Raw genomic sequence first — 24,426 nt, 5'->3', positions numbered from 1 at the left:
AGTCATTATTTATCATTCTATATAAAGTTTTCGCTAATATTTGCCTGGGGTGTATCTTAAGAGCTGTGAGGTCTTGATTGCAATGTAAGAATCACGAGGTCTTTTATTCACCAAATCACGAACGATAGCTATGACGTGATAGACACAAGACCTAATATTTAAAAAGGCGTTTACATAGCACTTTCTCAACATAACCGAAGGAATAGCTTGCTATAAATATGCTTGGTCATTTTTTGCTAATTTAAATTGAAAAGCAAAACGATATGTTAAGTTTGATTTTAGCACTTTTAGAGTTACAAAAAAATGTTAAAACTTTCATACTAAATTAAAAAAAATTATTTTTTAAAAACAAACAAATTATTTTTATTAGACCTTGGACTTTTATACTAAAAGAGTATTAAAAACAACATGGGAGCTATACACAGAGCAGCTGGAGTATTAGCTATATTGAGTTTACTTACTAACATCATTGCAACATTTAGTCCTGGGTGGATTATTATAGATGGTGGGGGCGATACGGTACAAAATGGGCTGTTTTACGCTTGTTCCTCTTCAGAATGCCAGATAAGAAGTAAGTATTATAGTTCTTTATAATAAAAATTGTGCTATCTTACAATTATAAGCATGTTTATTATTAAGTACAAGTTTACAGAAACTTGGCAATTTTAATGTTTTTAAAGTGTACCTAAATAAATGGCAACTAAGGACTTTGAATACTAAGTAAATGTTAACCCCTGTAATATTTTTTATTTCGTTTTAGCAAATTACGGTACTTTTGAAACTGTCATGCTAACGTTGATGGTCCTAGCATTTGTATTTATGCTTATCGGTTCTATAACAGTTTCTGTAGGCTCTTGCAATAGAAAGAAATGTCCACTACAGGCTGGTGGAATTTTAATAAGCATTGCAGGTAAAATGCATAAGTAAACTAATCTATATAAATCTACAAATTAATGTGTCTTTGAATTAATGGTATGGCTTGTTAAATAAAGTCTTGGTAACCATATTAGATCGTAGGGTCGATTTTTACTGCTTTTATGCGTTAGCTTTTTAATATGATGCGCTAGAGAACTGGCTTTTTACTATATTACAAATACCAGTAGAAGTTGGCTTAAATTGAAAAAGGAAACTTGAGATTATGGTAACAGAAATATAAATTATAAACTCTTTAAAGACAAGTAAAGCGCCAAACTACTGACTTTTTAGTGTAGTACAAATAATTTACCAGCAGCGTGGTGTAGTGCAGGTAAGCCCACATGCTACACCACCATGAGGTCGTAGGTTCAATCCCCACTGCTCTTATGCTGTAGCGCCCTTGAGTAAGGCCCTAGAAACGGTAAAAACTCCTGCTAAGCCAACACTTAATCAGCAGTATAATAACCGGGCAATTATAGTCTCTATAATATCCCAAACTGCAACAGGCAACTCGAGACTGGGTCTGAGTAACTGATGTTACTCTATGTTTAAGTTTCGCATTCGACCATCCCACATCAAGGATAAAGATATACACAAACAAAAATAGTTCACAAGTTAATAATTAGAGAACATAACCCGACCTTAAAATGAAAAGAGAAATTTAGACTCTAACTCTGATGTGAACGTAGAAATAGAAATTAAAATTAACTTAGAATATAAATCTAAAAAAGATTATGTTTTATTTTAGCAACCCTGTGCATTGCTGCGGCGGCTTATTACACAAACAACATAAATGGCTCTATCTTTTCAATTTTGGGAGATTTCGGCTACGCATATGCTTTTACATGGGTAACTGCTGTCCTTGGTATTATAGCCAGTACAGTGGCCTATTATTCAGGAAAAAAGTAGTAGTTTGATTATAATAATTTCATTTTATATAACATGACGTAATTTTACTGATACGTTGTACTCCTTAACACAACTACTTCCATTGCTTTTTATTCTGCTTTTTTAACTTGCATTAAAATTGTACTTACATTTTTGTGTTTAAATACAGTATGAAAACACATTGTACAGTTATTTTAAGAATTTTACCTTAAACTACTAAGGGTTTATATTAAAAGTTTTAAAATATGAATACAAGATATGCTTTTTTTAATAAAAACTATAGACCCGTTTTAAATTTTAAGGGTAGGCACTTACATTACCGAAAACCAGTTAACCGAAAAAACATTTTTTTGAAAATCAAAATTTCGAGAACGCCATTTTTTCAGGCTTTTAAAACAACTATTTAAAAGGTCATTTTAAATAGGTGTATATATATATATATTGTTATAAAGATATATAAAAGAAAATGTTATATAGACTACATCTACAAAATGTCTTTCTCGGGCATAACAAAGTTTTCGGTCAAACGTGTGTTCGGTTAAAATGTGTTCAATAATATTAGAATAATGTTTTTTAAACTAGTATGAACACAATAACATTAAATGGTTTTTAAGATTTAAAAAATAATTATTTTTAAAGTAAATCTAAATTATGCTATATACTTACTTACCATTACTTGAAATCAGATTCTACAGCCGAAGTTTTCTTAACACTTACTTTCTATAGATTTACTAACTAGTACTACTTTGCATTTAATAAGAATGGAATAATATTTAAGTTAAAGACTGCAATACAAAAATGACTACACTTAAAGAACAGCTGTAATGCAAAACAATTACTAACATGTTGGATTAATGCCAAATCGCAAGTTTATTTTGATCACGTGACCACGCCTAGCGTGAAAAACACAAATTCCGACGCTTGGCAAAAGAAAAAATGTCGACGCTTGAAAGCTTTTTTTACTAGTAAAAAAACGTTTTATCGAAAAATTAGGCATTTCAATTGTGTTTCAATTCTCGAACCACTAAAAATTAAATTTTTGTTCAATAAAAAACAAACAGAACTAAATAAATAATAAACTATATCATAAAATAGTTGTATTTTGATGAATTAAAAAAATGTATGTTGATTTAAAAAATGAAAAATTAACGTACCCGATTCGATTACAATACCTATACCGTGAACGTCAAAACAACATATAGGGTTTCCTAGCATTTTTTGTTACACACTGCTGGCTCTGAATACCCTTTTTTAGTCTGTGGTTAAAAGCAAGGTACGTTAAATGTTTACCAAGCAAAAAGTCGAAATATATTTACTGTATGTAAATTTTTTGGGTATTACAGAAAGTTCTTTATTGCTTAAAGTTGGCAGTTTAGTAAAGTTCCTTATCTTATTAGCAAGTTCTTTTGTGTAAACAGTTTAAAATAGATAAACAATAGCATAATGACACTTTATTAAGTAACTGATAAACGTTTTCAAGTTTCTGAATATCATATAAGTTATTGATATGTTTTTCTTTAAAATTAGCAATAAATTACCTTATGTTTCTCAGATGTTTTAAATAAAGGGCTAAAAAAATAACTAAAAATAAAGAATGGCTGATCCACTTCAGATTGCTGTTATTCTGTCGGCAGTGTTTACATTTATCACTCACTGCATTGCAGCGTTTGGAAATGGTTGGGTAATTGTAACTAGGGGTTCTTTAATAGTTTTTGTTGGAATAATTTACCGTTGTATTGGATCTGATTGCAGTGTGCCAGGTAATGTTGTAATTTAGTTACGCTAGAGATAAGAACTTGACAGTCTAAAAATGAAGACATATTTGCAAATCGACCTACATTTTTAGTTCAATTACTAAATGTATATTTTTTGTTTCAAGATGGGCAACCGAGTTCGTCTGGCCGCGCGGTGGCAGTATTAACAATTATGCCTACTATATGGTCTCTCATTGCCATTGTACTCATCTCGGTTGGCGTTAAAAAAACAAAAAGGAAGTTGTTGATTGCAGCAACTGGTATTGAAACAATAGCAGGTCAACTTCATAACCTAGATAAAGACTAACCACAGTTACCCCAACCCAGTCTCGAGTTGACTTTGGCAGTTTGGAATATAAAGATTTTAATTGCTCGCTAATAACAAGCTGCTGATTAAGTGCTAACTCTAATTACAAGCTGCTGATTAAGTGCAGCAAAAGTTCATGCCGTTTATAGCACTTTATTCAAAGGCGTTACAGCATGGAAGCAGTGGGAATCGAATCTAGGTCCTCATGTAGTGTGGCCAAGTGTTCTGGCCACCACACCACGATGTTGGTTGCTTGTTGTATTAGTCCAAACATAAAGTATTATTAAATCCCTAATGTTACATAATTGTTTTTATAATAAAAAGGTTTTTATAAAATGTACCAATTAATATCAATGTTACAGGAATATTAAGCTTGGCTGGGGTAAGTCTTTTTACAAGTGTAGAGGGAGACTTTGTGAGAACGCTAATTGCTTCGGGTACAGGGAGCTACAACTATGGTTATGTCTTTGCTTGGATTGCAACATTTTCTGGTTTTGCCACAGCAGTTCTTGCTTATATCAATTCACGAAAACTTTGAATTTCTATATTTTAATAGGTCGTGATAAATTTGTATTTTGAGCTTATTGAATCATAGTGTTAGTTGTTACATATTTGTAGAAATGTATGTTTATTGTTTAAGTGTAATTTAACTTGATTAATCTAATAAATGCGTTGTGTATATTTTACTGCCGCTGATTTTTCAACAAATAAAGCTTGTCCAAGAAAAACAATATTCTGTTCCATATAACCCAGTTACTCCAAATAAATATATAAAAACATTAAGATAGTCAAAATTGCCCTAACTAACAAAAAATTAACACCACAAAAACTGCAAAAGAACGAAATAAGTCAGGTTAATTTAATTGATTGGCACAAACATTTATTAATATTATTAATACTATGTATAATAATAGGCTTCTTGCAAAATTACAAGCCAATTTGATCACGTGACCATGCGTGACGTTATTTAAACCAAATTAATACTAGCAGAAAACATTTAACGATAAGGCGATTTTTTATAATTCAAAACATAATAGGGCTATAGTGATGAATGAAATTGAATTATTTAATTTATTTTGATTCTTTGATTTCCTGAAAACAGAATAATTAAATTTATAATAAAGCTAACAGTCAGGTATAAAATGAATTTTAAAACATTTAAAAATGAATTTTTAAAAACATTTTTAAAAACATGAATTTTTAAAACATTCAAACACAAATTTAAAAATCAAGTTAAATTCTTGGCGAGATATAACAAGACCAAATAAAAAAATAATTAAATAATAAAAGGAGTGCCATAACCTGTTTACCATTTTTTTGCAACCCCATAGTGATAATGAATATCTTTTTTTAGTCCATTTAATTTAATAAGCTAAAGTTTTTAATTTTTAAACCATTTTAAAAAATTAAGCTCGGGTATAGTACTGGATATTTTTGACAATTTTGAAAAGTTATTTTTCACAATAAATTTAGTTAAAATGCTAAGCAAACGCTTTGTTTACTTTAATTTAAAGTTATCGACATTTAAAATATTATAGCTAAAGTTTTATATCTTTTATTTCAAGTTTTGATATAAAAAAGTTTATAAGACAACTAAATATAAAGATGTCCCTTCAGCCCCTGCAAATTGCAGTTATTTCGTCAGCGATATTGACATTCAGTTCGGATTGTATTGCCGCATTTGGTGCCGGTTGGATATCAATAAGTGTTGGGGGTGTCACAACAAACTTAGGATTATTTTACTTATGTAGGTGGAAATGTGAAGTCCCAGGTATTTTGTTAAAATCTTTAGTAAAACTTACGCAAACAATAAAGAATACTATGTAATAATTAACTCGCTGGTTATACATTTTTTTTTGTATTTAAGATATCCCAATCGATACGTTTACGCGAGCTATGATAGCTTTGACAATAATCTCGGTTATTTTGTCAATTTTGGGAATCATGACCATCTCGCTTGGCATCACCAAGCCAAAAAATAAATTTCTGCTCGCTGGAACCTTGATTGAAATAGTAGCAGGTACTTTTATAAGATATTCATTTTTTGTATGTGAGTCAGTCCAAGTAAAATATAATATCGGTCGTGCAAGTTATTTATGGTACTTTAAACCCCCCCCCCCCTTTTTTTTGTATATATCTTTATCCTGGATGTGGGAAGGTTGAGTGCGCGACCTAAAAATAGAGTAATAACTGTTACCCTGACCTAGTCTCGCGTTGCCTATGCTAGTTTGGGATGTTATAGATTCTAATTGTCCAGTAATTATGCTGCTGATTAAGTGCTGGCTCAGCAAAAGTTCATACCGTTTATAGCGCCTTACCCAAAAGCGCTACAGAATGAGGTCAGTTGGGATTGAGCCCACGACCCCCCTGTGTGGTGTTGTAAATTATCTTATGTTAAGGCATTAGAATGACTTCATTCTATGTCACACACTGAGAAATACCTTCTTATTTATAATTAACATATTTATGCATTTAGGAATATTAAGCCTTGCTGCTGTAAGTTATTATACTGATGAAACCAGGGTTACCGTTGCCTTTTATGGCTCCTTGGGCGGGTACAGTTACAGTTATGCCTTTGCTTGGATTGGAACAATATTAAGTTTCGCCACTGCAGTTCTTGCTTATATCAACTCCCGAAAACTTTAAATTTTCACGTCATAAATAGCATGATTTATTTTAATTTTAAGCTTTTTATATTGTAGTTAACATACATATAAACATGTTTTATTAAATTGTAGATATAAAACAAATGTTGTAAATTGTTTAATACAAAAGTTGACCCAAAAACAGTGACTTTGCTTAAACGAATTAAGACAGAAAATATTTATATTTAGATAATTAAAATTTAAAACCTATAAAAAAAACTTTAAAAACAGAATTACTAAACTTGAGTAAAATTTTTAGACTAAGAGCCTTCTTTAAATAGAATTATTTTTTAATTGTGTCAGCAACTTTAAGAGTTGGATCCCGTGACATGGGCGTTTCACGACATTTTTGTTATGGCCCGGTAATCACGCATACCTTAGTAGGAGTGTTTAGGCCAATTTTTAAAAACTGTTTTTTTTTCAGTAATTGAAAGTTAGTCTTAAGATGTTTAGGTGATTGTTTGCGCGTTTTTTAAGTAATCTATTTTTGAATTAAACCTTCATGTTAAAAAAAAATAATAAAAAATAACTATTATAAATTAATAAACAAGCTAAAAAGTTACAAAATTCCTAATACCATATAATTGATTTATTAGACTTCTATATAAAATTTACCATTGATTTAAAATTTTTCAACTATAGGTATTTTATCAAAAAAGTTATTTAAAACAACCAAAAAGAATGTCTCTTAAGGTGGCAGTTATTTTGTCAGCGATATTAACATTTATTTCGGACTGCATTGCCGCATTTGGATCTGGGTGGATATCAATAACTGTTGAAGGAGTAACACAGTATTTTGGATTGTTTTACAACTGTGTAGGTTCGGATTGCACACTTTCAGGTATAATTGATTTATTTCTTGTTGCAAGAAGGGCAACTTGAGAACCCTAAACGTGACGGGGCGTTTTATAAAACTATAAAAGTTATGAGTAAATTAAAGACTCGTAAACTTGACATGTTTTATTTTTATATTTAAGGTAATCTATCAAGTCCGTTTATAGAGACTATGATCGCTTTGACCATTATCGCGGTTCTTATGTCATTTTTTGGAATTATAGCCATTTTGCCAGGCGTTTCTAAACCAAATAGGAATTCGATGGTAGCTGGGACTTTTATTGAAGCAGTAGCAGGTACATTCTTATGATACCCATTATTTAGGTGCGTCAACTAAACTTAAAATAACTGCTGTTACCCCCTTTTTTATATTTCTCCTATTTGAATAATACAATCGACAGTGTGGTGTTGGTAAGAACACTTGGCTTTACTACACGAGGTCTTGAGTTCGACCCCTGCTTTAAAGCACAATAACAACTACAAAATAAGCCAAACTCTAAAAGAAAATAAATCGCATATTAGAAAGTACTAATAATAAACCTTTTTATTTAGGAATAGTAAGCCTTACTGCTGTTAGTTTTTATACTAATGAGAGCAAGTATCTTGAGAACTCGTTTAGCTATAGCTACGGCTTTGCTTGGATTGGAACAATATTAGGTTTCACCACTGCAGTTCTCGCTTATATCAACTCACGAAAAATTTAATTTTTAACTTTAATAAAGCTTAATTTCTTTAACATGTCTCTCCATACTAAACATAACATTAACCAAGTTTTTTTGGTTTTGTATACATCTAACATGTCGTTGATTGTTTAATACAAAAGATAACCCACAAAAACGGTTACTTTGCTTAAATAAACTGGTAGGGAAAACTTTTGTATTTATATCAAAATAAAATCCTAATAAACAAATAATAAACCGCACATAAACTTTGAGAAAGCAGAAAAACTAAACTTGAATAAAATGTTCGGACAAAAAAAGTACAATTGTATTTTAATTGTGTAACAAACTGTGTACGTTACATCACGTGACCCCAAGGGTGTTTTTCGACATGTTAGTTACGCTTTAATAATCATGCATAACTTTGTAGGTAGACTGGAACAAAACTTTTAATGGTATTTCAAAACAATTTTGTTTTTTAGTGATAGTTTTCGAGTTTTTAAAAGTTTTTAACCTTTTTTTATTAAGACATGTTTAAAATTTTAAATTATTAAGAAGTATGGTAATTTAATAAACTGTTTAACGGAAATAACATATGGTTGATTTGCTTGTCATTTAAATTTAACATTAATTTAAATCTTTTAGTTGGGTATTTTATCAAAAAAAGTTAAATAAAATAATAAAAAATGAATCAACAGTCTTTAAAGATTGCAGTTATTTTGTTAGCGGTATTAACATTTATTTTGGACTGTATTGTCGCACTTAAAGCTGGCTGGATTTTAGTAAAGGCATCTGTTCTTGGGGTACCAAAACAAATTGTATTGTTTTATTTTTGTATGAATTCGGGTTGCGCAGTTCAAGGTATTTTTAAATAAATTGAATTTAAGTCATGAGAACTGACAGCGTAGTGTAGTGGTAAGAACACTTGCTACACCACCATGAGGTCGTGGGCTCAATCCCCACTGCTCTCATGCTGTAGCGCCTTCGAGTGATTAAGTACGGTAAAAACTCCTGCTGAGCCAATACTTTACCAGCATTAGAATTACCGGGCAATTATAATCTCTATAATATCCAAAACTGCCACGAGCATCTCGAGATTGGGTCGGAGTAACTGATGTTACTCTATGTTTAGGTCGTGCATTCGCCCTTCCCACATCGAGGATAAAAATATATATGAAAAAAAAGGTAAGAACCCCAAACGTATATTTGAACGTTTTAAAAAATCTGTAAAAATAATGGGTAAATTTTAAAATCGTCTCACTTGAAATGACCAAGTTTGCATTTAAGATATTTCAAACAAAACGTTCATACGGTCTATGATAGCTTTGACAATAATCTCAGTTATTTTGTCTATTTTGGGAATCGTGACCATCTCGTTTGGCGTTACCAAACTGAAAAAGAAACTGCTGTTAGCTGGAACTTTAATTGAAATTGTAGCAGGTACTTTTTTTAATAATTATTATTTTAGTGTATCAGCTTAAACATGCAATAACTGTTGTTAAGCAACCCTGTTCATGTTTTTCTCTTCTTTAAAATATGAGTTGCCGGATTACTTTCTCTGTGTTTAAACTTAGACTTGACAAAATAGCTAATGCCCTACTTGTTTTTTGAAAATGCATATATTGATAAAATATTTTGTTTTAGGAATCTTAAGCCTTGCTGCCTTCTGTTATTATATCGACGAGAGTAAAAAAAGGATGACCTGCTTGGCCTTGTTGGTGTATACACTTATAATAACTATGTCTTTGCTTGGATTGGAACAACATTAAGTTTCGCCACTGCAGTTCTTGCTTATATCAACTCACGAAAAATTTAATTTTTAACTTCAAATTAAGCTTAATTTACTTAACATGTCTCTTTATACTAAACATAACACTAACCATGTTTTTTTGATTTTGTATATATCTTTCATGTCGTGGATTGTTTAATACAAAAGATAACCCCAAAAAACGGTTACTTTGCTTAAATAAACTGGTAAGGAATTGTGTAACGGATTATGTGAGTTACATCACGTAACCCCAAGGTTGTTTCTCGACATGTTAGTTACGCTTTAATAAACCATGCATATCCTTGTGGGTAGGACTGAGACGAAACTCTTTTTTTGGTATTTGGAAAAACAATTTTCTATAATTGAAAGTTAGTCTTATTTTGTTTTTAAGTGATAGTTTGCGCGTTTTTTTAGTTTTTAACCTATTTATATTGTCACATAACAAAATTTTAAACAACATATAGTTTAGATTAAACATTAAATTAAATCTTTTAGTTGAGAATTTTATCAAAAAAAGTTAAATAAAATAATAAAAAAAGAAAAAATGGACCACCACACTTTGAAGATTGCAGTTGTTTTGTTAGCAGTATTAACATTTATTTCGGACTGTATTGCAGCTTTCGGACATGGTTGGATATCAGGAAAGTCACCTTTTCCTGGGGTAACATTACATCTTGGATTGTTTTATTCTTGTTTGAATTCGAGATGCGCAGTTCCAGGTATTTTTAAATTAATATAATTTAGATTATGGTAAAAACCTAAAAGAAATATGGTAAATACCCTTAACGTATAATAGGACGTTTTATAAAAACCGTAAAAAAAAAAATTTAGAATCGTCCTACTTGACATGACTTATTTTTGTATGTAAGATATCCTAACCGACACGTTTACACAGTCTATGATAGCTTTGACAATAATCTCAGTTATTTTGTCAATTTTGGGAATCGTGATCATCTCGCTTGGCGTTGCCAAGCCAAAAAAGGAACTTTTGTTAGCTGGAACTTTAATTGAAATTGTGGCAGGTACTTTTTTTAAATATTTGATGTTGTAGTGTTCTTTAAAAATGCACTAATTGATATAACTATTCATTTCAGGAATCTTTAGCCTTGCTGCCGTAGGTCTTTTTACCGACAAACAAAAAGAATTAGTTAGCCTGTTAGGCTCTTTTGGCGGTTACAGTTACAGCTATGTCTTTGCTTGGATTGGAACAATGCTTAGTTTCGCCACTGCAATTTTTGCTTATATCAATTTCAATAAATATAACCTTACAGTATTTGCATAACCCATATAATGTTTAACATTTTTTATTAAAAACATGTTATAAAAACATGTTGGCGATTACAGTAACAGTTATGTCTTTGCTTGGATTGGAACAATGCTTAGTTTCGCCACTGCAATTTTTGCTTATATCAATTTCAATAAATATAACCTTACAGTATTTGCATAACCCATATAATGTTTAACATTTTTTATTAAAAACATGTTATAAAAACATGTTGGCGATTACAGTAACAGTTATGTCTTTGCTTGGATTGGAACAATATTAAGTTTCACCACTGGAGTTTTTGCTTATATCAATTTCAATAAATATAACCTTACTGTATTTGCATAACTTAGCTAATGTTTAACATTTTTTATTAAAAACATGTTATTGTTTTGAAAAAAAGTAACCTTAAAACAGTATTTTTAAAACATATTCTATGTTTTCTATATTCAAGTGCAAATTATTAGACTGTTTAGCCCAAAACAATAATAAAATAATTACTTGTAGTCTACAGATTTAAAAAAATAGGACCATAAATAGAATGTAACACGAGAATTGTAAAAATAGTAAAGTAGCAGATTTTTAATAGTTAAAATTAGCAGGCCAAATGCGTCATTCCAAAACCATTTCCTATTTAATTAAATTAATCATTTTCCATTAGAATAATTGCCATTTGCGTTTCTTTTTACAATACATAATTTTAGCTTCGGTAGGCGCGAGTAGTTAGCAAAAAAAACAATTTATAACCGTTTATTTTTTACTTTAATAACAGTTACATGTTTAAAAATAGGCCAAAATTAAGATGTGAAATTTTTACATTTTTAAAAAGGAATATATAACAGTTTAAAGCAATAAACGCTTATATTCTATTAAACTTAATTTAGCAAGCAGCGTTGCAACCAAAATTTGTAACTTTAACCACACTAGAAATGATGTCATAAAGGAACTATCGAGGCGTAGCAGTTCTCAATAAAAAACACAAGTTTCCAGTCACGCGACTTCGCTGGAAAAATATCAAAAATAGATTTTCTAACATAAAACAAGCAGAAAAATCGTTGTTCCGTAATGTTTAATAAACCCTAATATACTTGTTTTTAAAACAGGAACTTCGTTAAAGGTGAAACAGTAGCTTTTTCGTAGGCAACCAACAGGCTATGAATGTATATTGTTTTGTACATGGGATTAATCAACTTGTTATTAATTTTAGTTTTATTGCTATGGTCTGTTAACGCTATATAGTTTAAAAGGAAAAGTTAAAGCACAAGATTCTGTTTAACAAAAGAGTCATTAAATTTGCTTTTCCTTTTATTAAAAGAAAGCTTTTTACAGCAGTTTTATAACAGTTTCTTTAAATAGAAATGACTTTCAGCAGATAAAGAACTAGTTAAAGTTAGCGTATGTTATAGAATTGTTTGAATTTGTAAGAAAATCAATCGCATTTACTATAAGAAGTAAATACAAAGATATTGGCTGTACTTGGCTCATTTATAATTTAAAGTTAAAACAATTATTCTATCGACTTTACAATTTAAAGTCAATAAAATAATTGTCTTCATCTTAAAAAATAGGAAAAGAAGGCCATAATGCGTTGTTATATGGTAAATGACGTTTAAGATATATTGTTATTATTGACTAAGTTTTAAAAACAAATAAATTTGAATCATGTGACGTCACTAAAAATCGTGGGTATTTATGTGTCAGAAAACGGGCTATTTAAAAATAGACTGCAACAAAGCGCAAGACAATTGGACATAGAACAAAGAACTGCCCTATTATTTAAACGTCATGAAATGACGCAGCAATATTTTTGGCAAGGTTTCCAATGGTCCATAAACACTTTGGTTGAAATTAGATATTACTCATTTAGCCTACATATTATATATATACATATATGCATTATATTAATTAAACATATTCAGATAGAGATATTTTATAGTTTTTTTTGACTTGTTATTGAAAATCTAAACTGAAAAATGGTGTTTAACGTTGGAAATGAAAAAGAAAACCTGAAAACGGAAGGGTGGGAAGAAAAAGCCTACCCTTTGCCGGGCTCGAATGTTACAGTAGAAGGGAATGTGGAAATGGTAGGTCACATTTAACTTGAACTAATTTAATCTTAAAGTAACTATACAGTTAACGACTTCATACGTTAACCCATTGTAATTTAAACATAGAGTGACATTAGTTACTCCGATCCAGTCTAGGGTTGCCTTTAACAGTTTGGGAAATTATAGATTATAATTGCCCGGTTATTATGCTGCTGATTAAATGCTGGCTCAGCAGGAGTTCATAGCGTTTTACTCAATGGCGCTACAGCATGAGAGCAGTGGAGATTGAACCCACGACCTCATAGTGGTGTAGCAAGTATTCTTACCACTACACCACGCTGCCGATTTTCGCTAGATAGTGTAATCAGTTTTTTTTGTTTGGCTGGCAAGAAGGTATATTTAATATTTGTTTAAGAACGCTATGGCATCAGGAATACAAATGCAGCCAGAAATATCTGTTTATATTGGTCAAAAACTTTATAAAAAAATCATATTTATTTGTCACAGAAAAAATGCAAACGAGCCAAGGGGCTTTGCTGCTTTTTGCCCCTCTTGGTCATCATGGGGCTATTGGCTACAAGCATTTACTTCGGTTATCAATTCTGTCAGTACAAACGCCTAAGCACAAAACTTTTAAACGAATGCCCAATGAGAATCGACGACGGAGGACTGGTATATTATTTGTTACTGATTTATATTGGTTGTAATTTCAACTGACATTATATTTATATGACTTGGTTTGTTTCTTAATGTTATTAATAATGAAAAAAAATTTTGCCCGATTTACATTATCCAAAGTTCGCAATTTTAGTTTTAAATAAACCTCGCATTTTTTACTTTTTTGAAGTACGATAATTACAATCTTGCCGGCGACGACCCTGCTCCACAACTCCCACCTAACGCCGAAATTGCTCGCATGGTAAGACAATGACAAAACACTTAAAAACAGATATTGTTATTTAAACACCTGTTAAATTAAAAACTAAATGAAAAAACGGAATCACTTGTACTTTATAGTTCTTATTAAAACTCTCGTACTGTACTTTGCGGCCTTAGATATTTTTTTGTACTTCACGGTACTGCCTAATTCTCTCTTTCATTTGCGGCACTGCCAACCGTTACGTACAAGTGGTCCAAAAAACGCATTTGTAAATTTTATTGTGAATTGTAACAACTTGTTGCTGATTCAGCCGCCATCGGAAATCTGGAAACAACTAGCTGCAGAAATCAACGAATGCGTGGTTGGGTTTGTAGAGGAGGAGACCACCGATCTTGTGGACCCGGAAGACGACGAAATCGAAGAAGAAGACGACGATGTGCAGGTGACAAATGTGATCGACCCCAGTTGTTTGGCAGAGAAAATCCTGAACGCCAAAGATGAGTTGAAAATGATGATTAAATGGCCTGGAGTGACGAGTTTCATGCAATATTCTGGCGACCGCAACCGTAGACCACGACCCCGTCCATAAGAGTTTCAAATCTCCAATGAAAAATACTTGTAGATATTATAAACTGAATCTTAATATGTAGTGTATAGAGCTTATATTGTTAATTCTTTAAATATCAAAACGCAGCTAATAAAACCCTATATTCGCACCTATACAGTAAACATAGAATGTATTCTATTTTACCCTTCTATTCTATCACTTGCATAACTATATTAAAGCTCCAATTGATTTAAATTACTAAATAGGTTACCCTTAGTTTTTTAGTTGTATATTAACTATCTAAATGTACATTGAACCTTAACTTTGTATTAGCTGCTCTCTGGTATTTCAGAGTCCTTTGCCTATTTGCTAAATAATATCATTGTAATTTTATTTTTTTGGGTGGGATTTCTAAAATTCATGTAATCATTAAGATTTCTGTAGTTAAAATAAGTTACCCTTTTCTTTCGCTTTTAAAAACAGATTTCTTTTTCTTTGGTTTAAGTTTGCACTTTTGAATATAAATAACATATATATCAAAACATAGTAAATATAAGATAAAAGTTAAAATAAAACAGCTTTTAAATGTAATTCTAAAAAAAGCAATTTAAATAATAATTAGCACACATTAAGAATAGTTCTTAAATTAAAAATTAAAATATTAATTAAACAACACTTTGTTAAAAAGAGAGTTTCATAGCATATTGAAGTTGCATAGTTGTAAAGTTATAATAGAAGCGTGACACCAAAATTAGAGAATTTCTTTTTCCTTATTTGATTGTTGAAAAAAACTAAAAAAAGGGTATTATGTTATGCAGATTGTAATAATATGTTTTATTAATAAAACCTTCAAATAATTTTACCTTTTTCCTAGCTCATAAGAACCAATCATTACAGCACATGCGGGGGCAATTTTAACACATCTCGGCAGTAAACCTGAAATTAAATGTTTTTGATGTATTTATTTATTCTTAATGTAAGAAAGTTAACTTCATGGTATCAACAATAATATTAAACCATTCTACTGACCTACAAATAAACCTTTTGGTCCACTTTCCCTTAAAATATCTCTCATTATTGCTATTGTGGTGGTACTTCTTCCATTTGCTAAAAAAACAAATTATTAATACAGATGCAACTCATTTAGAAGCTTGGTGAACAAATAAAAAAATCCTGTTGGTGGTGAATGGGTAAAATACTATGGGCATATACTAGGGCAGGCAATCGACTATTATTCTGGCAGCGTGGTGTAGTGTTCAGAACACTTGAGTTTACTACATGAGGTCCTAGGCTTACACCTTTCTGCCATCATGTTGTAGCACCCTTGAGTAAGGCGCTATAAACGGCATGAACTCCTGCTGAGCCAGCACTTAATCAGCAGCTTATATTTTTCGAGCAGTTATGATCTATAATATTATTAAATGCCATAGGCAACTCGAGTCTGGGTTGGGGCAACTGATGTTACTCTTATGTTTAGGTCATGAAGTCAACCTTTTCACACCGAGAATTATTATAAAAAAACTTTTCTACATACTTCCACCAGCCATTTCAATTTCCCCCAAAGTAATTTGTCTTTTAGTTTTAACGACATCCAGTGGAAGAGTTGCTATTCCTGATATCAAACCAGAACTAAACCCACACACGAAAGATTTTACAAATACTGAAGGGTGGTCGAACCTCTGCTTAAATTGTTCGTAAAAATACCAATACATCACTGGAAATGCAATAAAAACATTAAAACATACATTTAGATTGATTCAATTAGACAAAAAATAAATAAATAAAAATATTACCTTTTAATAAATTAATAAATAATTATACCCGTAGATTTTTCTTTTTGGTAAACATTTTATATATACATTAAATACAAATATCACACTAGCACAGTTTACTTGAAAAAGGAATGTCTCTGGACATTGTAGGACCCCATCCTTTCCATAATGATATTATTCCCGACTGTTGTATTGAACTTCGAATCACTTCATTAACCTCTAAAATATAAAAACACAAAAAAATATTTGCTGTTCTAGCCCCTTTTAATTAATAAAAAGACAGCATAGTGTAGTGGTCAGATTGCCACACTACATGAGGTCTTGGGTTCGATCCCCAGCGCTCTCATGCTGTAGCGCCCTTGAGTAAGGCAATGTAAACAACATCAACTTCTGCTAAGCCAACACTTAATCAGCAGCATGATTATTGGGCAATTATAAATTAAAATATCCCAAATTGCCAAAGACAACTCGAAACTGGGTTGAGATAACTAATGGGACTCTATGTTTAGGTTGTGAAGTTGACATCGATGATAAAAATATATGAAAAAAAGGTTTTTAATAAAGAAGATTAAAATAATTTTTAAATTTTAAAAGACTTTACCTCTATATGTTAGTGGTTTTGATTGCATTTTTGTTCTTATTAATTCAAGAGGAGATATTAAGGTAACTGTTCCAGCTAAAAAAAATAAGTAGTTGATTTAGTAATTAATTGATTGTTTATACGCGATTAATTTTTTTTCTGTGAAACAGGAAACTATTAAATATTAAATAAATACACGGTAAAGGCATATCCACTAGTCTATAATTAAAATACTATGGTACAAATACTGCAAAACCATAAATCTTATATTAAAAAATTAGCCTTAAAATTTAATTTTTTGAGAATCTATAAAAATATATTGAAATTTACATAAAATAAAAATAACTGTTTTAAAAATATAAAAAATCTTACCTCTTGCCATCGCACCAGCAGCAATTGGAGCGTATTGTGTTTTAGAGGAATTAAGTTTTTTCGTGAAATAAGAATTTAAATAATCGTATGAAGTGAAATATATAACTGTGGCAGGAATTGCCATAACTCTAAAAAACAAAAAAGAAATTGTGAAACCATAAAATTGAGAATGCTGTTTTTCAACAATTTTTTTTTTGTATATATCTTTATCCTTGGTGTGGAAAAGTCGAATGCGCGACATAACATAGAGTAACATCAGTTACTTCGACCCAGTCTCGAGTTGCCTGTGGCAGTTTGGGATATTATAAATTATAATTGCCCGATAATTATGCTGCTGAATAAGTGTTGGCTCAGCAGGAGTTCACACCTTTTATAGCACCTTACTCAAGGGCGCTACAGCATAAGATCAATGGGGATTGAACCCACACTCTATGTGTAATTGGCAAGTGTTCTTACCACTACACCACGCTGACGGTTCACAATAATTTATTACATTTATATATATAGCAGTACTTGAAAATCTAAATATTAAATTAATTTACAATGTTGGGGATAATCCACTCCATAAGGAACCTACTCCTTCATTTCTTGCAATTTGATACATTGCATTCTAAAAAGACATTTACATATTTTACTGAATACATTAAAATTCATTATTATAATGGTTTAATAAAAGCATGGCAAAATAAATCCATATTCATTTTTGCTATAAATATATTGCTGTTTTAATAAATTTAGAAAGGTGTCATAAATTATATTTTGAAAATAACCAAACAAAAAAAATTACAAAACCAAAAACTTTTAGTTTTTCCAGCATACAAATATTAATAAGTATATACTTACTATAGTTCCACTGAAATTACTGGGTCGTCTGTACCACTTAACTTTAGAATTTCCATTTACACAATAACACATGTGGTCCATTAACCCGTTGCAATATAAAAAACATTTGTGGTTCGTTTTCTGAGATTGCAAACGAATTTTTATAACATCAAGAGGTGTAACTAAAAAAAAATTTGAAATACCAAATCTGTAAATTATTTATATATATAATATTTTAATCTCGAAGTAAAGATTGCCATAAAGTATAAAACTTAATCAGAAGCCTAGTTATCAGGCAATTATAATTTATAATATCCAAAACTGCCACAGGCAACTCGAAACTGGGTCAAGATAACTGATGTCACTCTATGTTTAAGTCGCGCATATGTTTAAAGTTGCGCATCTGGAAAGTTGGGCAGTTTTCGACGAGATCACGTGCATGCAAGCGAAAAAATGGCGTAACCACGCATACTATGATTTTTTGGCTACGCGTGCGTGCTTGATTTATGTTGGCGCGTTTTACTTAAATTTGGCCTAAATATGCAAAACATTAATGGCGTGCATTTTTTTCACCGAAAAAAATCTTGTGCGTGCACACTGTCCCACTTTTCAGACTGGCTGATGAAGGATGTTACGCTATGTTTAGGTCGTAACGTCTGAAAGTTTTCACATTAAGAATAAATGAATATGAAAAACAATTTTAAACTAGTATAATAACCAAAAATTTAACATATTTACAGATTGCTAAAACGTCTATATTTTAACAGTCATTATAAAATAAATTACTATTATTTAATTATTATTACACCTTGATATTATGAAGAAAAAAAACTTAAGAAAAAAATATTTAAAGCATTTTACTTACCAAATAACGAAGTTAATAAAGCACCAGATGATGACACAAGAATTTGTTGCATTGGTGTAATTTTCGCGTTTTCCCCCATTTTACTCATCTTAATGTGACCAATTTCCGTGCCACTACCGTATTATTACTCTGTAGGTTCTGACGACTAATTGGTCTGGTAAAAAAGTCAATATTTAAACACGATCTTAAGAACGATGATTAAACACATAAAAAATGTGAAGCTGCAATGTTACACTAGAATTGCAACAGATCCAAATAAACACGTGGGTAGGCACTTTTCTCTGTCAAAACCGTAGTAACTTTTTAAAATTTAACATTGTTTTATTTTTAATAATAAATTTTTGACTCTGTATTTATTAAGTGTATTTTCTGTATTTTAAATTGTTTAAATTTTTTTATAAACAAATTACTGCGAGGATAATCTTTTATACTTTTACACCACGGCCAAGTAGAACAAGATTGACCTATCTCAAAATTTTATTTTTTACATTCAGCAACGGAATAATTTTGCAACTTAACAAGAAAAATGTCGTCTGGTCTTCGGATTTCTCGCACAGTGTTGCGAAAAGCGGGCCAGGGAAACTTTATTAAAACTGTGAGTAGTTTTTTTTTAATTAAATTTGCCTAATAACCTGATTAGTCAAATTAATTTATAAAATGCACATAATTTTTTTTTTTTCGGAAATAATAAACGTTTTGTATTGCCTATTAACAGATTGATAAAAAAAACTTATTTACCAATTACTATGTTTTTAAACTATATTAAATTCAATTAAATATGCATTTTTTCATGTTTTTCAAGTAATATTTTCTTGTTTGTACAGTTGGTTATTTAATAAATAAATGATTTTTTAAAATGTATGTTGTTGTCATTTTAATTATTAAATGTTAAAATCAATAATTAATTTTGATATTTTAATTTACTTGAAATCAGCTGTTACTAGTACTTTTATTGTCTCTTGTATCTTCCTATAATCTACTTAAAAGATAAATGGCAAATGTAACTAAAAAAATGTTTGGGTAATGGCAATTATTCAAAATATGGTGTTTTTAAAATATTTTTTATGTTAGTCATTTAGAGGAGCTACTGCAGCGGCTGCCACCAAAAGTGATGTTGAGCCTCGACTTAAAACATTTTCAATTTACCGATGGAATCCAGAAAAAAGAGAAAAAATGCCGGTCATGAACAAATACCAAGTTGACCTTAATGAGTAAGAACACTTGGTTATTTACGATTAAGGAAGGTGAACCTCACGACCTAAATATGTTTAGATTTTTTACCCTGACCTAGTTTTCAGCATGTGAGCAGCGGTAATCGAACCCAGAACCTGACTTTTTTTAACTAATTTAAAATACAATTCAAAACCTCTTTTTTGGTATATAATTGAATTGATTTTTATTTGGTCATTTCGTCAATTGGCTTTTGTAAAAGTTTTAAAAAATAAATTGTTTTCCAGTTTTTTATTTTTTTTTATTTTTTTTTTTTATTTTTTTTTTTTTTTTTTTTTTTTAAATTGTTTGTTATTTTCCAGTTGTGGTCCCATGATTTTGGATGCCTTGATTAAGATCAAGAATGAAATTGACCCAACTTTGACGTTTCGAAGGTCATGTAGGGAAGGAATTTGCGGTTCTTGCGCAATGAATATTCATGGAACCAACACCTTAGCATGCTTAGCGTAAGTTCAATATTTGATAATAAAATATTTTTTTTTTTATCTTCCTAGATATATGTTATGACAGTTTTGTAAAGAAATTTTCTTGTATTTTAAAATATTTTGCTAATTGGCTTACTTAAATTTACCAGTAAGAATTATATAACAAAAAATTTAAACAAAGGTTGGGTTATTTTTGTCCTTGTTTTTTAGTCGAATTGACCCAAATTTAAAGAAAACAACAAAGATTTACCCCTTACCCCACATGTTTGTTGTTAAGGATTTAGTACCAGTAAGTTATGTCATAAAATTTTTTACAATTCTGTTTTTATTTTAGAATTAAAATACTTCTAAACTTAACAAAATTGTTTAAAGTTTAAACAAAATCAAAAGTACTATAAAACATATTACTTTAAAACTGAAGCATTTTATTTTCTTTAGGATATGAATAACTTTTATGCCCAATATCGGTCTATCGAGCCTTTCCTAAAACAAAAAGATTCAACAAAGTTGGGCAAAGAAAACTTTCAATCAGTTGAAGACAGGTATTTATTTTAAATTAACATTTTAATTTATCCTCATAATATAACTTAGACAGGTAACATGTTATAGTAGTTAGAAAAATTAGCTTTACTATTTTTTTTTGTATATATCTTTATCCTCGATGTGGGAAAGTCGAATGCGCGACTTAAACATAGAGTAACATCAGTTACTCTGACCCAGTCTCGAGTTGCCTGTGGCAGTTTGGGATATTATAGGTTATAATTTCCCAATAATTTAACTGCTGATTAAGTGCTGGCTCAGCAGGAGTTCATACCGTTTATTGCGCCTTACTCAACGGCGCTACAGCATGAGATCAGTGGGGATTGAACCCACGACCTCGTGTATGGTGTAACAAGTGTTCTTACCACTATGCCACGCTGCCGGATTATAGACTATATAAGATCATGGACTTGATTCTTACTGCTTTCATTCTGTAGCACCCTCAAGTAAGGCACTATAAATGGTATAAACTCCTGATGATTAATAATTAGTGTATTATAATTTTTAATATCTTAAACTGCCAAAGTCAACTACCAAACCTGTTAACAGTTTTGTCATCAAGACAGATTTAAAATGTGTTATTGAACTGAATTAAACTGTAATATTGTAATATAACACCAATGCAAGTTTAAAGTTTAACAAGCTCTTTTTTGTATTTTTGTGTATATATATATATTTTTATAAAAACTTGTTAAAATTTTAATTATTTTGTAAAACTTAGCACAATTTATGTAAAGGGTTTAATTTGTATGTCAATTACACAGAATGTTATTTTTGTAGACAGAAATTAGATGGATTGTATGAATGTATATTGTGTGCGTGTTGTTCTACATCATGTCCAAGTTACTGGTGGTCATCTGATAAATATCTTGGACCCGCTGTTCTTATGCAGGTACCCAATTAAAAATGCTAATATTAAAAGTTAGTTTTGCAGATTATACTTCTTGCTATATATATATATACTTCTTGCTATATAGTTATATATATATATATATATAGGCTATGAAGTTTTCGTATAAATATTGCCTGGTTTTTCATTTTAATCATTTTATATTTTGCAATATTTTTTTAATAATTTATTAACTAACTTTGCCTAAAAGTATTTTAGACTTTTAATTTACTGTTTAAGTTAATGTAATTATTTAACAACTTTGTATTTTTTTTGAATTTTCTATCATTTAGGCATATAGATGGATTATAGATAGTCGGGATGAATATCAGGCCGAACGTTTAGACAAACTAGACGACCCATTTTCCTTATATAAGTGCCATACTATTATGAACTGTACAAAAACATGTCCCAAGGTAAAATAGACCAAGTTAAAAAAATATTTTATCATTCATATTTTTTTTTTTATTTTTAAAACAATTTAATATTTTTTTTTTCAATTTTTAAACTTATTTATTTTTTTAGGGTTTAAATCCTGGCCTAGCAATTGCTGAATTAAAGAAAATGTTGTCGCAAAACAATAAAAAAGCAGCAGCATAAAACTAAAAAGTGGTCCAGAAATATTTATTTTTAATTTGATGGTTCAATATTTTACATGTGTGTATATATAAAAGGCTGTTGTTGGATTTTTATTAATTAGGTTCTACATAGTAGGACATAGCATTTTGTATTATTTTACAATATTAAAATATAAAAATGTAATATTCTGAAAAAAAAAGCTTTAAAAAATGTTTGTAAAAATAATAAATATTTATCGCAATTATATACTAAACTTAAAAACCAGTTGTTCAATATATAAAATAAAGCAATTATTGGGTTGTTTATTGTATAAATTTTTTGTCGGCAGATGTCGCCAGAGAGTTACGATTGAATAATAATTTTTAAAAACTTTTCAGGAAAAGTTAGAACTCAACAAATTTTTTATTTATTATTTATTTTGGTTTTTTGCGCATTGATAAAAGTAAATAATAAATACGATATACAATTAATATTACAATAATGCGACGGGAAAAAATGACAAAATCAATTTAATGATTTAAAACATGCCAAAAGTATTAATGTTTACATAAAGATTTTAAGTATGTTATGGCATGGTCACCAAACCCAAATAAGGGTGTTAATAAAATTCTATACCACACTTTATAATTTGAAATATGTTAGAATTTTTTATTTGGGTTTCTATTACAGTATGTTTGCAAATTAATTGTCATAACAGGTTTTTACACAAGTAATTGTTAGATAACTTAGTTTTTGCTAAACAATATGATTAAATAATGCATAAAAAAATTCTGATTTATTCTAAAAACTTTTTTTTGTATATATCTTTATCCTCGGTGTGGGAAGGTCGAATGCGCGACTTAGACATAGAGTAACATCAGTTACTCCGACCCAGTCTCAAGTTGCCTTTAGCAGTTAGGGATGTAATAAAGATTATAAATGCCCGGTAATTATGCTGCTGATTAAGTGGTGGCTCAGCAGGAGTTTATACCGTTCATATCGCCTAACTCAAGGGCGCCACAGCATGAGAACAGTGGAGATTGAACCAACGACCTCATGATGGTGTAGTGGATAACATATATCAACTTAAAACTGTGATTTTATAAAAAACAAACTTTTGTCAGGAAATAGTTTTATTGTTTAAACGCAGTACTATAATGAACTTATAGTAAATCTACCAAATGCACCACAAAAATTAAAGATAAATTTGTTAAAAGGTACTCTGCGTAAAAAAGTAGATTCTACCAAATAAAAGAAAATAATTCACAACTTCTACGCACCGTAATCTACACAATGTTGCCAAATGTTTTTGCCAAATACTTTTCATGTTGTTTTATTTCTGACAACACTGTATATTAATTTTGCTAGTACGGTTTATTTGCTGCTTTGGCGTAACTGCAAAAATATTGGACGAGTATAAACGATACCAGACCGCAAGTGGGCGCTAGAACACCGTAGCACAGCTACTAGTGCCCTATGCAAAAATAAACAAGTTTTTTTGGCTCACAGAGCATTGGGTAATTACTAGTTCGAAAAATTCAATGATGTTATATATACATGATGCTTGATAATGATAATGGTATGAAAACATATGCTATAATTTACGTATTTATGTAACATTTTTACCATTTTGGTAGTCAGATCAACTTGACATTTGCAGCAATAAATAATTATAACGCAGTAATGAATATACAAGTAAAAATACGATAATAAATGAACGATAAAATAACCTAGCTTGCAATATGGCAAAATTGCCAGGCTCTAAACGCGCTTAAAGGGTAAATTCCTTTGAAATAGGGTGACAAAATAATAATAATAATAGGCAAGGCACAGAAAACAGATTTAACTTAACAGAAAATAACAA

General features: G+C 30.2%; 8 protein-coding genes across 8 annotated transcripts; 7 read left to right on the top strand and 1 right to left on the bottom strand.

The window, feature by feature from the left end:
* The first annotated feature begins 55 nt into the window (after positions 1 to 55).
* Positions 56 to 1,974, top strand: LOC145743522 (uncharacterized). Its single transcript, XM_082561507.1, has 4 exons — positions 56 to 84; positions 371 to 571; positions 761 to 910; positions 1,664 to 1,974. Exons 2-4 carry the CDS (start codon positions 409 to 411, stop codon positions 1,822 to 1,824), a joined length of 474 nt encoding a protein of 157 aa, XP_082417633.1. The 5' UTR covers positions 56 to 84; positions 371 to 408; the 3' UTR covers positions 1,825 to 1,974.
* A 1,361-nt stretch (positions 1,975 to 3,335) lies between these two features.
* On the top strand, positions 3,336 to 4,587 carry LOC145743343 (uncharacterized). Its single transcript, XM_082561284.1, has 3 exons — positions 3,336 to 3,563; positions 3,683 to 3,835; positions 4,227 to 4,587. Exons 1-3 carry the CDS (start codon positions 3,398 to 3,400, stop codon positions 4,400 to 4,402), a joined length of 495 nt encoding a protein of 164 aa, XP_082417410.1. The 5' UTR covers positions 3,336 to 3,397; the 3' UTR covers positions 4,403 to 4,587.
* Positions 4,588 to 7,159: 2,572 nt separating this feature from the next.
* Positions 7,160 to 8,047, top strand: LOC145742568 (uncharacterized). Its single transcript, XM_082560344.1, has 3 exons — positions 7,160 to 7,350; positions 7,487 to 7,639; positions 7,896 to 8,047. The coding sequence occupies exons 1-3, from the start codon at positions 7,191 to 7,193 to the stop codon at positions 8,045 to 8,047; spliced, it is 465 nt and encodes a 154-aa protein (XP_082416470.1). The 5' UTR covers positions 7,160 to 7,190.
* Positions 8,048 to 8,443: 396 nt separating this feature from the next.
* Positions 8,444 to 10,014, top strand: LOC145742726 (uncharacterized). The gene is made up of 3 exons (XM_082560512.1): positions 8,444 to 8,863; positions 9,290 to 9,442; positions 9,647 to 10,014. The coding sequence occupies exons 1-3, from the start codon at positions 8,689 to 8,691 to the stop codon at positions 9,769 to 9,771; spliced, it is 453 nt and encodes a 150-aa protein (XP_082416638.1). The 5' UTR covers positions 8,444 to 8,688; the 3' UTR covers positions 9,772 to 10,014.
* Positions 10,015 to 10,197: 183 nt separating this feature from the next.
* LOC145742725 (uncharacterized) lies at positions 10,198 to 11,422 on the top strand. The gene is made up of 3 exons (XM_082560511.1): positions 10,198 to 10,489; positions 10,640 to 10,792; positions 10,865 to 11,422. The coding sequence occupies exons 1-3, from the start codon at positions 10,315 to 10,317 to the stop codon at positions 11,050 to 11,052; spliced, it is 516 nt and encodes a 171-aa protein (XP_082416637.1). The 5' UTR covers positions 10,198 to 10,314; the 3' UTR covers positions 11,053 to 11,422.
* Positions 11,423 to 12,932: 1,510 nt separating this feature from the next.
* On the top strand, positions 12,933 to 15,084 carry LOC145744066 (uncharacterized). Its single transcript, XM_082562163.1, has 4 exons — positions 12,933 to 13,118; positions 13,590 to 13,754; positions 13,930 to 14,001; positions 14,273 to 15,084. Exons 1-4 carry the CDS (start codon positions 13,008 to 13,010, stop codon positions 14,549 to 14,551), a joined length of 627 nt encoding a protein of 208 aa, XP_082418289.1. The 5' UTR covers positions 12,933 to 13,007; the 3' UTR covers positions 14,552 to 15,084.
* On the bottom strand, positions 15,029 to 19,119 carry LOC145744065 (mitochondrial glutathione transporter SLC25A40-like). The gene is made up of 10 exons (XM_082562162.1): positions 18,921 to 19,119; positions 18,077 to 18,237; positions 17,776 to 17,843; positions 17,234 to 17,361; positions 16,883 to 16,957; positions 16,402 to 16,500; positions 16,044 to 16,223; positions 15,539 to 15,616; positions 15,373 to 15,445; positions 15,029 to 15,300 (listed from the first exon to the last, which is right to left on the bottom strand). Exons 1-10 carry the CDS (start codon positions 19,006 to 19,008, stop codon positions 15,261 to 15,263), a joined length of 990 nt encoding a protein of 329 aa, XP_082418288.1. The 5' UTR covers positions 19,009 to 19,119; the 3' UTR covers positions 15,029 to 15,260.
* Positions 19,120 to 19,377: 258 nt separating this feature from the next.
* LOC145741363 (succinate dehydrogenase [ubiquinone] iron-sulfur subunit, mitochondrial-like) lies at positions 19,378 to 22,876 on the top strand. The gene is made up of 8 exons (XM_082558942.1): positions 19,378 to 19,515; positions 19,992 to 20,131; positions 20,453 to 20,596; positions 20,786 to 20,864; positions 21,014 to 21,117; positions 21,896 to 22,007; positions 22,298 to 22,420; positions 22,530 to 22,876. The coding sequence occupies exons 1-8, from the start codon at positions 19,447 to 19,449 to the stop codon at positions 22,602 to 22,604; spliced, it is 846 nt and encodes a 281-aa protein (XP_082415068.1). The 5' UTR covers positions 19,378 to 19,446; the 3' UTR covers positions 22,605 to 22,876.
* Positions 22,877 to 24,426: the final 1,550 nt, after the last annotated feature.

This window comes from Corella eumyota, chromosome 2, assembly GCF_963082875.1.
Source record: "Corella eumyota chromosome 2, kaCorEumy4.1, whole genome shotgun sequence".
Taxonomy (NCBI): Eukaryota; Metazoa; Chordata; class Ascidiacea; order Phlebobranchia; family Corellidae; genus Corella; species Corella eumyota.
This window is presented reverse-complemented; position numbering and strand designations above follow the sequence as displayed.